The sequence below is a fragment of the Dendrobates tinctorius genome, unplaced genomic scaffold (genome assembly GCF_039654945.1).
Source record: "Dendrobates tinctorius isolate UK_male_01 unplaced genomic scaffold, ASM3965494v1 ptg000450l, whole genome shotgun sequence".
In the NCBI taxonomy this organism is placed as follows: domain Eukaryota; kingdom Metazoa; phylum Chordata; class Amphibia; order Anura; family Dendrobatidae; genus Dendrobates; species Dendrobates tinctorius.
Genome location: NW_027362112.1, coordinates 1,419,166 through 1,431,233, shown reverse-complemented (window position 1 = coordinate 1,431,233; position 12,068 = coordinate 1,419,166). Strand labels below are relative to the sequence as shown.

Sequence of the window (12,068 nt, the reverse complement as noted above, 5' to 3'; positions counted from 1 at the left end):
GAGCAGTTTGCCAAAGAAGAATGGTCTAAAATTCCAGCAGAGCATTGTAAGAAACTCATTGATGGTTACTGGAAGCGGTTGGTCGCAGTTATTTTGGCTAAAGGTTGTGCAACCAAGTATTAGGCTGAGGGTGCCAATACTTTTGTCTGGCCCATTTTTGGAGTTTTGTGTGAAATGATCAATGTTTTGCTTTTTGCTTCATTCTCTTTTGTGTTTTTTCATTTAAGACAAATTAAATGAAGATAATAATACCAAAGAATTTGTGTTTGCAATCATTTTCAGGAAGAAACTGAGTACTATCTGACAGAATTGCAGGGGTGTCAATACTTTTGGCCACAACTGTATATGGGTAATAGCCAGCAGATGGAAGCAGTCTTTCATTCAGAGGCTGAATACTTGTACAGACCTAGTGTGTGTCAGAGCTGGGGGTTTGTTACAATCTATGCGGTGCAGAAGCTCTGATCCCTCTAGGCGGGGGTGTTCTGTGTGTGCTGGGTCCTTGGGTGGTCCTGACCTCTCCAGGGCACAGCACAATTCACAGGCCGCCCCGGGGCTGAGACAATGACCTTCCTCCTTCTTCCTGCTACTTGCACTGTCCAGTCATTTTCTCTCACAGACAATCACTAACTTATGTGAGAGGATACTGAGAAATTGTAGCAAACCCTCAGCTGTGTGAGCAGGACAGGTTTCCAGCCTCTGAATGTCAGAATGGTCCTACTCACTGACTTATACAGGAGTCTATTAGAAAGTTGCGGAACGTTTCATGATTCAGCACTTTCCTCAGAATCGGCTGTGAAGTCCGGAGCCGAAGACGGGATCCGAGACGATCGATCAGAGACGGGAGGCGTACAGGCTGCGACTCCGTCCGTCCTGCTCTACCCTGCAGCCACGGAGGGAAGGACGAGCCCAGCTATTCCGGGCCTGAATCGTGCACCCATCTGGACACGGCGCAGATTCCGGTATGTGAGGAGGATGGACGGGTCATGTGACTGCTCCGCGGCCTCATCCACAGTATTAGGGGATGATCAGCGGAGTAAATGGAGACAACGGTAACAATGGTGAAGAGTGAGACCAAACCACAAGGAATCCAGACCCGACCACAGGAGGAAAGCTCCGGCTCTCACTGCCATCTCCTGGTGAGCAGACAATACTGAAGGGGGCACTAACCCACCCAAGTGCTGGATACTTGTGTCATTAACCCCTCACCTTCTGGGTGCAAACACGCTGATGTTGTCCAGACTGGAGTCGTTGTCTGTATCAGGAGTTCCTGGAAAGAAGCAAAAGAATCAATCACCGCATGAAAAGCCAGACCATTCTCTGGTCGATTGCAACACTACTGATCAAAGATGCATCCAACTCATCCAAACAGCCGACTGGCCCCATCGCCAGAGGTGCCACGCAGCCGACCGGCCCCATCGCCAGAGGTGCCACGCAGCCGACCGGCCCCATCGCCAGAGGTGCCACGCAGCCGACTGGCCCCATCGCCAGAGGTGCCACGCAGCCGACTGGCCCCATCGCCAGAGGTGCCACGCAGCCGACCGGCCCCATCGCCAGAGGTGCCACGCAGCCGACCGGCCCCATCGCCAGAGGTGCCACGCAGCCGACTGGCCCCATCGCCAGAGGTGCCACGCAGCCGACTGGCCCCATCGCCAGAGGTGCCACGCAGCCGACTGGCCCCATCGCCAGAGGCGCCACGCAGCCGACTGGCCCCATCGCCAGAGGCGCCACGCAGCCGACCGGCCCCATCGCCAGAGGTGCCACGCAGCCGACTGGCCCCATCGCCAGAGGTGCCACGCAGCCGATTGGCCCCATCGACACGACAGAGGTGACATACAGCAAACTTATCCTATCAGCAACCCAACACAAGACAAAAAAGCTATGAGAAGACTGGTGCAGCATCAGTAAAACTTGATTTTGGTTCTCTGTGAATGAAGTAACCCCTGTTGTGCTGGATTATGGGGGAATGCCTGACCCCTGTGAAGATGGAAGCACCGGTGGGAGAGTGGAAGATTTTGCACCACGGGTAAAGTATAAGATGAACTCATCAGTGTATAGAAATCGTACTCCGGTCATGAATAAGCCAAAAACATAGAAAAATCTTGAGGCTAGGTGCCCACGTTAGCGTTTATAAACACTTAGAAAACCGGACTCCTTCCCAGAAACTGTGCGTTTTACTTCCGCGTGATTTCTGGGAACAAAAAACGCTCAGCTATGCGGAAAATAATGAGCATGCTGAGTTTTTAGCCGCTAAGCGTTTTCTAACCGTTTAAAAATGCATGCATTGGCACAAGAAGCCAAAAATGCATTACATTTGATTGGAAACCGCTTTTAAGCGTTTCTGCAGCGTCTGATCCGGCAGAAACGCTGCGGAAACGCTTAAAAAAACGCAACGTGTGCACATTGCCTAAAGCTCACAATTTTATTTGATATATTCTAAAACAGAACAACAAACAGGACACAAAATAAGTCTAAACCCTAATAAAAATCTAAGTTTCCCCATCCTTAGGTCTGCCGGTCAGTGGAGGTTGGCACCCTAATGTAGATGAGAAATGGCGATAAATGGTGCACCCCCACTCCACAGCGACCGTCCCTGCGTAGCCTGGAAATCCCTGCGATAAATGGCACACCCCACTCCATGGCGGCCGTCCCTGCGTAGCCTGGAAATCCCTGCGATAAATGACACACCCCACTCCACAGCGACCGTCCCTGCGTAGCCTGGAAATCCCTGCGATAAATGGCACACCCCACTCCATGGCGGCCGTCCCTGTGTAGCCTGGAAATCCCTGCGATAAATGGCACACCCCACTCCATGGCGGCCGTCCCTGTGTAGCCTGGAAATCCCTGCGATAAATGGCACACCCCACTCCATGGCGGCCGTCCCTGTGTAGCCTGGAAATCCCTGCGATAAATGGCACACCCCGCTCCATGGCGGCCGTCCCTGTGTAGCCTGGAAATCCCTGCGATAAATGGCACACCCCGCTCCATGGCGGCCGTCCCTGTGTAGCCTGGAAATCCCTGCGATAAATGGCACACCCCGCTCCATGGCGGCCGTCCCTGTGTAGCCTGGAAATCCCTGCGATAAATGGCACACCCCACTCCATGGCGGCCGTCCCTGTGTAGCCTGGAAATCCCTGCGATAAATGGCACACCCCGCTCCATGACGGCCGTCCCTGCGTAGCCTGGAAATCCCTGCAATAAATGGCACACCCCGCTCCATGACGGCCGTCCCTGCGTAGCCTGGAAATCCCTGCGATAAATGGCACACCCCGCTCCATGACGGCCGTCCCTGCGTAGCCTGGAAATCCCTGCAATAAATGGCACACCCCCCTCCATGGCAGACGTCCCTGCGTAGCCTGGAAATCCCTGCGATAAATGGCGCCTCCGCTCCACGGTGGTCGTCCCTGCGTAACCTGGAAATCCCTGCGATAAATGGCGCACCCCGCTCCATGGCGGCCGTCCCTGCGTAGCCTGGAAATCCCTGCGATAAATGGCACACCCCGCTCCATGACGGCCGTCCCTGTGTAGCCTGGAAATCCCTGCGATAAATGGCACACCCCGCTCCATGACGGCCGTCCCTGCGTAGCCTGGAAATCCCTGCGATAAATGGCACACCCCACTCCATGACGGCCGTCCCTGTGTAGCCTGGAAATCCCTGCGATAAATGGCACACCCCGCTCCATGACGGCCGTCCCTGTGTAGCCTGGAAATCCATGCGATAAATGGCACACCCCGCTCCATGACGGCCGTCCCTGCGTAGCCTGGAAATCCCTGCGATAAATGGCACACCCCACTCCATGACGGCCGTCCCTGCGTAGCCTGGAAATCCCTGCGATAAATGGCACACCCCGCTCCATGGCGGCCGTCCCTGCGTAGCCTGGAAATCCCTGCGATAAATGGCACACCCCGCTCCATGACGGCCGTCCCTGCGTAGCCTGGAAATCCCTGCGATAAATGGCACACCCCACTCCATGACGGCCGTCCCTGCGTAGCCTGGAAATCCCTGCGATAAATGGCACACCCCGCTCCATGACGGCCGTCCCTGCGTAGCCTGGAAATCCCTGCAATAAATGGCACACCCCCCTCCATGGCAGACGTCCCTGCGTAGCCTGGAAATCCCTGCGATAAATGGCGCCTCCGCTCCACGGTGGTCGTCCCTGCGTAACCTGGAAATCCCTGCGATAAATGGCGCACCCCGCTCCATGGCGGCCGTCCCTGCGTAGCCTGGAAATCCCTGCGATAAATGGCGCCTCCGCTCCACGGTGGTCGTCCCTGCGTAACCTGGAAATCCCTGCGATAAATGGCACACCCCACTCCATGGCGGCCGTCCCTGCGTATCCTGGAAATCTCTGCGATAAGTGGCGCCTCCGCTCCACGGCGAACGTCCCTGCGCATCCTGGAAATCCCTGCGATAAATGGCGTCCCTGCGTATCCTGGAAATCCCTGCGATAAATGGCGCCCCCACTCCATGGCGGCCGTCCCTGCGTATCCTGGAAATCTCTGCGATAAATGGCGCCTCCGCTCCACGGTGGTCGTCCCTGCGTATCCTGGAAATCTCTGCGATAAATGGCGCCTCCGCTCCATGGTGGTCGTCCCTGCGTATCCTGGATATACCTGCGGGGGCGCCATTTATTGCAGAGATTTCCAGGATGCGCAGGGACGGCCGCCATGGAGTGGGGTGTGCCATTTATCGCCGCCATTTCTAATCTACATTAGGGTGCCAACCTCCGCTGATCGGCAGACCTTTAGGATGGGGAAACTTAGATTTTTTATTAGGGCTTAGATTTATTTTGCGTCGTGTTTGTTGCTCTGTTTTAGAATATCTCTCTTTAGAAAATCAATGTGTGTGTGTATCACCAACCAATCACAAAGCGTCTTTCATTTCACCAGAGCTGGTTAAAAGAAGCTGAGCTGTGTTTAAGGATTGTGCCTGTCCATTGTTGAAAAGCATGACTGTGGTATTTATGGTGGCAGATAAGTGAGAATATCAGCCTGGTCAGTAGAAAACCTGGGATCTTAGCGAACCATGTTTCTGTGCAATTTCACTATTCTACTTTTACTGGCTCTGACGGGATGATGTGGGATATTAGTGGTAGTAGTCCGGTGGCTCTGGCTGATGGGATGATGTGGGATATTAGGGGTAGTAGTCCGGTGGCTCTGGCTGATAGGATGATGTGGGATATTAGGGGTAGTAGTCCGGTGGCTCTGGCTGATGGGATGATGTGGGATATTAGGGGTAGTAGTCCGGTGGCTCTGGCTGATAGGATGATGTGGGATATTAGGGGTAGTAGTCCGGTGGCTCTGGCTGATGGGATGATGTGGGATATTAGTGGTAGTAGTCCGGTGGCTCTGGCTGATGGGATGATGTGGGATATTAGGGGTAGTAGTCCGGTGGCTCTGGCTGATAGGATGATGTGGGATATTAGGGGTAGTAGTCCGGTGGCTCTGGCTGATGGGATGATGTGGGATATTAGGGGTAGTAGTCCAGTGGCTCTGACTGATGGGATGATGTGGGATATTAGGGGTAGTAGTCCGGTGGCTCTGGCTGATGGGATGATGTGGGATATTAGTGGTAGTAGTCCGGTGGCTCTGGCTGATGGGATGATGTGGGATATTAGGGGTAGTAGTCCGGTGGCTCTGGCTGATGGGATGATGTGGGATATTAGGGGTAGTAGTCCAGTGGCTCTGACTGATGGGATGATGTGGGATATTAGGGGTAGTAGTCCGGTGGCTCTGACTGATGGGATGATGTGGGATATTAGTGGTAGTAGTCCGGTGGCTCTGGCTGATGGGATGATGTGGGATATTAGTGGTAGTAGTCCGGTGGCTCTGGCTGACGGGATGATGTGGGATATTAGTGGTAGTAGTCCGGTGGCTCTGGCTGATGGGATGATGTGGGATATTAGTGGTAGTAGTCCGGTGGCTCTGGCTGATGGGATGATGTGGGATATTAGTGGTAGTAGTCCGGTGGCTCTGGCTGATGGGATGATGTGGGATATTAGTGGTAGTAGTCCGGTGGCTCTGGCTGATGGGATGATGTGGGATATTAGTGGTAGTAGTCCGGTGGCTCTGACTGACGGGATGATGTGGGATATTAGTGGTAGTAGTCCGGTGGCTCTGGCTGATGGGATGATGTGGGATATTAGTGGTAGTAGTCCGGTGGCTCTGGCTGACGGGATGATGTGGGATATTAGTGGTAGTAGTCCGGTGGCTCTGGCTGACGGGATGATGTGGGATATTAGTGGTAGTAGTCCGGTGGCTCTGGCTGACGGGATGATGTGGGATATTAGTGGTAGTAGTCCGGTGGCTCTGACTGACGGGATGATGTGGGATATTAGTGGTAGTAGTCCGGTGGCTCTGGCTGACGGGATGATGTGGGATATTAGGGGTAGTAGTCCGGTGGCTCTGGCTGATGGGATGATGTGGGATATTAGTGGTAGTAGTCCGGTGGCTCTGGCTGATGGGATGATGTGGGATATTAGTGGTAGTAGTCCGGTGGCTCTGGCTGATGGGATGATGTGGGATATTAGTGGTAGTAGTCCGGTGGCTCTGGCTGATGGGATGATGTGGGATATTAGTGGTAGTAGTCCGGTGGCTCTGGCTGACGGGATGATGTGGGATATTAGTGGTAGTAGTCCGGTGGCTCTGGCTGACGGGATGATGTGGGATATTAATATGTGGGATATTAGTGGTAGTAGTCCGGTGGCTCTGGCTGACGGGATGATGTGTGATATTAGGGGTAGTAGTCCGGTGGCTCTGACTGACGGGATGATGTGGGATATTAGGGGTAGTAGTCCGGTGGCTCTGACTGACGGGATGATGTGGGATATTAGGGGTAGGAGTCCGGTGGCTCTGGGTGACGGGATGATGTGGGATATTAGGGGTAGTAGTCCGGTGGCTCTGGCTGACGGGATGATGTGGGATATTAGGGGTAGTAGTCCGGTGGCTCTGGCTGACGGGATGATGTGGGATATTAGGGGTAGTAGTCCGGTGGCTCTGGCTGACGGGATGATGTGGGATATTAGGGGTAGTAGTCCGGTGGCTCTGGCTGACGGGATGATGTGGGATATTAGGGGTAGTAGTCCGGTAGCTCTGGCTGACGGGATGATGTGTGATATTAGTGGTAGTAGTCCGGTGGCTCTGGCTGACGGGATGATGTGGGATATTAGGGGTAGTAGTCTGGTGGCTCTGGCTGACGGGATGATGTGGGATATTAGTGGTAGTAGTCCGGTGGCTCTGGCTGACGGGATGATGTGGGATATTAGGTGTAGTAGTCCGGTGGCTCTGGCTGACGGGATGATGTGGGATATTAGGTGTAGTAGTCCGGTGGCTCTGGCTGACGGGATGATGTGGGATATTAGGTGTAGTAGTCCGGTGGCTCTGGCTGACGGGATGATGTGAGATATTAGGTGTAGTAGTCCGGTGGCTCTGGCTGACGGGATGATGTGGGATATTAGGGGTAGTAGTCTGGTGGCTCTGGCTGACGGGATGATGTGGGATATTAGGGGTAGTAGTCCGGTGGCTCTGGCTGATGGGATGATGTGGGATATTAGGGGTAGTAGTCCGGTGGCTCTGGCTGACGGGATGATGTGGGATATTAGGGGTAGTAGTCCGGTGGCTCTGGCTGACGGGATGATGTGAGATATTAGGGGTAGTAGTCCGGTGGCTCTGGCTGACGGGATGATGTGAGATATTAGTGGTAGTAGTCCGGTGGCTCTGGCTGACGGGATGATGTGGGATATTAGGGGTAGTAGTCCGGTGGCTCTGGCTGACGGGATGATGTGGGATATTAGTGGTAGTAGTCCGGTGGCTCTGGCTGACGGGATGATGTGAGATATTAGTGGTAGTAGTCCGGTGGCTCTGGCTGACGGGATGATGTGGGATATTAGTGGTAGTAGTCCGGTGGCTCTGGCTGACGGGATGATGTGGGATATTAGGGGTAGTAGTCCGGTGGCTCTGGCTGACGGGATGATGTGAGATATTAGTGGTAGTAGTCCGGTGGCTCTGGCTGACGGGATGATGTGGGATATTAGGGGTAGTAGTCCGGTGGCTCTGGCTGACGGGATGATGTGGGATATTAGGAGTAGTAGTCCGGTGGCTCTGGCTGACGGGATGATGTGGGATATTAGGGGTAGGAGTCCGGTGGCTCTGGCTGATGGGATGATGTGGAATATTAGGGGCAGTAGTCCGGTGGCTCTGGTTGATGTGGGATATTAGTGGTAGTAGTCCGGTGGCTCTGGCTGATGGGATGATGTGGGATATTAGGGGTAGTAGTCCGGTGGCTCTGGCTGACGGGATGATGTGGGATATTAGGGGTAGTAGTCCTGTAGCTCTGGCTGACGGGATGATGTGGGATATTAGGGGTAGTAGTAGTCTGGTGGCTCTGGCTGACGGGATGATGTCGGATATTAGGGGTAGTAGTCCGGTGGCTCTGGCTGACGGGATGATGTGGGATATTAGGGGTAGTAGTCCTGTAGCTCTGGCTGACGGGATGATGTGGGATATTAGGGGGAGTAGTATGGTGGCTCTGGCTGACGGGATGATGTGGGATATTAGGGGGAGTAGTCCGGTAGCTCTGGCTGACGGGATGATGTGGGATATTAGGGGTAGTAGTCCGGTGGCTCTGGATGACGGGATGATGTGGCATATTAGGGGTAGTAGTAGTCTGGTGGCTCTGGCTGACGGGATGATGTGGGATATTAGGGGTAGTAGTCTGGTGGCTCTGGCTGACGGGATGATGTGGGATATTAGGGGTAGTAGTCCTGTAGCTCTGGCTGACGGGATGATGTGGGATATTAGGGGGAGTAGTCCGGTAGCTCTGGCTGACGGGATGATGTGGGATATTAGGGGTAGTAGTCCGGTGGCTCTGGCTGACGGGATGATGTGGGATATTAGGGGTAGTAGTCCGGTGGCTCTGGCTGACGGGATGATGTGGGATATTAGGGGTAGTAGTCTGGTGGCTCTGGCTGACGGGATGATGTGGGATATTAGGGGTAGTAGTCCGGTGGCTCTGGCTGACGGGATGATGTGGGATATTAGGGGGAGTAGTCCGGTAGCTCTGGCTGACGGGATGATATGGGATATTAGGGGTAGTAGGCCGGTGGCTCTGGCTGACGGGATGATGTGGGATATTAGGGGTAGTAGTCCGGTGGCTCTGGCTGACGGGATGATGTGGGATATTAGTGGTAGTAGTCCGGTGGCTCTGGCTGACGGGATGATGTGGGATATTAGGGGGAGTAGTCCGGTAGCTCTGGCTGACGGGATGATGTGGGATATTAGGGGTAGTAGGCCGGTGGCTCTGGCTGACGGGATGATGTGGGATATTAGGGGGAGTAGTCCGGTAGCTCTGGCTGACGGGATGATGTGGGATATTAGGGGTAGTAGGCCGGTGGCTCTGGCTGACGGGATGATGTGGGATATTAGGGGTAGTAGGCCGGTGGCTCTGGCTGACGGGATGATGTGGGATATTAGGGGTAGTAGTCCGGTGGCTCTGGCTGACGGGATGATGTGGGATATTAGGGGTAGTAGTCCGGTGGCTCTGGCTGATGGGATGATGTGGGATATTAGTGGTAGTAGTCCGGTGGCTCTGGCTGACAGGATGATGTGGGATATTAGTGGTAGTAGTCCTGTGGCTCTGGCTGACGGGATGATGTGGGATATTAGTGGTAGTAGTCCGGTGGCTCTGGCTGACGGGATGATGTGGGATATTAGTGGTAGTAGTCCGGTGGCTCTGGCTGACGGGATGATGTGGGATATTAGTGGTAGTAGTCCGGTGGCTCTGGCTGATGGGATGATGTGTGATATTAGGGGTAGTAGTCCGGTGGGTCTGACTGACGGGATGATGTGGGATATTAGTGGTAGTAGTCCGGTGGCTCTGGCTGACGGGATGATGTGGGATATTAGTGGTAGTAGTCCGGTAGCTCTGACGGGACTTTGTGGGATATTAGGGGTAGTAGTCCGGTGGCTCTGAATGACGGGATGATGTGGCATATTAGGGGTAGTAGTCCGGTGGCTCTGGCTGACGGGATGATGTGGGATATTAGGGGTAGTAGCCCGGTGGTTCTGGCTGACGGGATGATGTGGGATATTAGTGGTAGTAGTCCGATGGCTCTGGCTGACGGGATGATGTGGGATATTAGTGGTAGTAGTCCGGTGGCTCTGGCTGACGGGATGATGTGGGATATTAGGGGTAGTAGTCCGGTGGCTCTGGCTGACGGGATGATGTGGGATATTAGTGGAAGTAGTCCGGTGGCTCTGGCTGATGGGATGATGTGTGATATTAGGGGTAGTAGTCCGGTGGGTCTGACTGATGGGATGATGTGGGATATTAGTGGAAGTAGTCCGGTGGCTCTGGCTGATGGGATGATGTGTGATATTAGGGGTAGTAGTCCGGTGGGTCTGACTGACGGGATGATGTGGGATATTAGTGGTAGTAGTCCGGTGGCTCTGACTGACGGGATGATGTGGGATATTAGGGGTAGTAGTCCGGTGGCTGTGGCTGACGGGATGATGTGGGATATTAGGGGTAGTAGTCCGGTGGCTCTGGCTGACGGGATGATGTGGGATATTAGTGGTAGTAGTCCGGTGGCTCTGGCTGACGGGATGATGTGGGATATTAGTGGTAGTAGTCCGGTAGCTCTGACGGGACTTTGTGGGATATTAGGGGTAGTAGTCCGGTGGCTCTGACTGACGGGATGATGTGGGATATTAGGGGTAGTAGTCCGGTGGCTCTGGCTGACGGGATGATGTGGGATATTAGGGATAGTAGCCCGGTGGTTCTGGCTGACGGGATGATGTGGGATATTAGTGGTAGTAGTCCGGTGGCTCTGGCTGACGGGACGATGTGGGATATTAGTGGTAGTAGTCCGGTGGCTCTGGCTGACGGGATGATGTGGGATATTAGGGGTAGTAGTCCGGTGGCTCTGGCTGACGGGATGATGTGGGATATTAGTGGAAGTAGTCCGGTGGCTCTGGCTGACGGGATGATGTGGGATATTAGTGGTAGTAGTCCGGTGGCTCTGGCTGACGGGATGATGTGGGATATTAGGGGTAGTAGTCCGGTGGCTCTGACTGACGGGATGATGTGGGATATTAGGGGTAGTAGTCCGGTGGCTCTGGCTGACGGGATGATGTGGGATATTAGGGATAGTAGCCCGGTGGTTCTGGCTGACGGGATGATGTGGGATATTAGTGGAAGTAGTCCGGTGGCTCTGGCTGATGGGATGATGTGGGATATTAGTGGTAGTAGTCCGGTGGCTCTGGCTGATGGGATGATGTGGGATATTAGGGGTAGTAGTCCGGTGGCTCTGGCTGATGGGATGATGTGGGATATTAGGGGTAGTAGTCCAGTGGCTCTGACTGATGGGATGATGTGGGATATTAGGGGTAGTAGTCCGGTGGCTCTGACTGATGGGATGATGTGGGATATTAGTGGTAGTAGTCCGGTGGCTCTGGCTGATGGGATGATGTGGGATATTAGTGGTAGTAGTCCGGTGGCTCTGGCTGACGGGATGATGTGGGATATTAGTGGTAGTAGTCCGGTGGCTCTGGCTGATGGGATGATGTGGGATATTAGTGGTAGTAGTCCGGTGGCTCTGGCTGATGGGATGATGTGGGATATTAGTGGTAGTAGTCCGGTGGCTCTGGCTGATGGGATGATGTGGGATATTAGTGGTAGTAGTCCGGTGGCTCTGGCTGATGGGATGATGTGGGATATTAGTGGTAGTAGTCCGGTGGCTCTGACTGACGGGATGATGTGGGATATTAGTGGTAGTAGTCCGGTGGCTCTGGCTGATGGGATGATGTGGGATATTAGTGGTAGTAGTCCGGTGGCTCTGGCTGACGGGATGATGTGGGATATTAGTGGTAGTAGTCCGGTGGCTCTGGCTGACGGGATGATGTGGGATATTAGTGGTAGTAGTCCGGTGGCTCTGGCTGACGGGATGATGTGGGATATTAGTGGTAGTAGTCCGGTGGCTCTGACTGACGGGATGATGTGGGATATTAGTGGTAGTAGTCCGGTGGCTCTGGCTGACGGGATGATGTGGGATATTAGGGGTAGTAGTCCGGTG

The 12,068-nt window shown here is 54.1% G+C and overlaps 1 protein-coding gene across 4 annotated transcripts in view; it reads right to left on the bottom strand.

Annotated features, from left to right (window-relative positions):
* VAC14 (VAC14 component of PIKFYVE complex) overlaps positions 1 to 12,068 on the bottom strand; it is a 53,288-nt gene that overhangs the window by 17,760 nt on the left and 23,460 nt on the right. For all 4 annotated transcript variants that reach the window (XM_073564350.1, XM_073564348.1, XM_073564349.1 and 1 more), the window contains exon 10: positions 1,207 to 1,267. In XM_073564350.1, the coding sequence (XP_073420451.1) occupies positions 1,207 to 1,267 (61 nt within the window). The remainder of the gene's footprint in view (positions 1 to 1,206; positions 1,268 to 12,068) is intronic.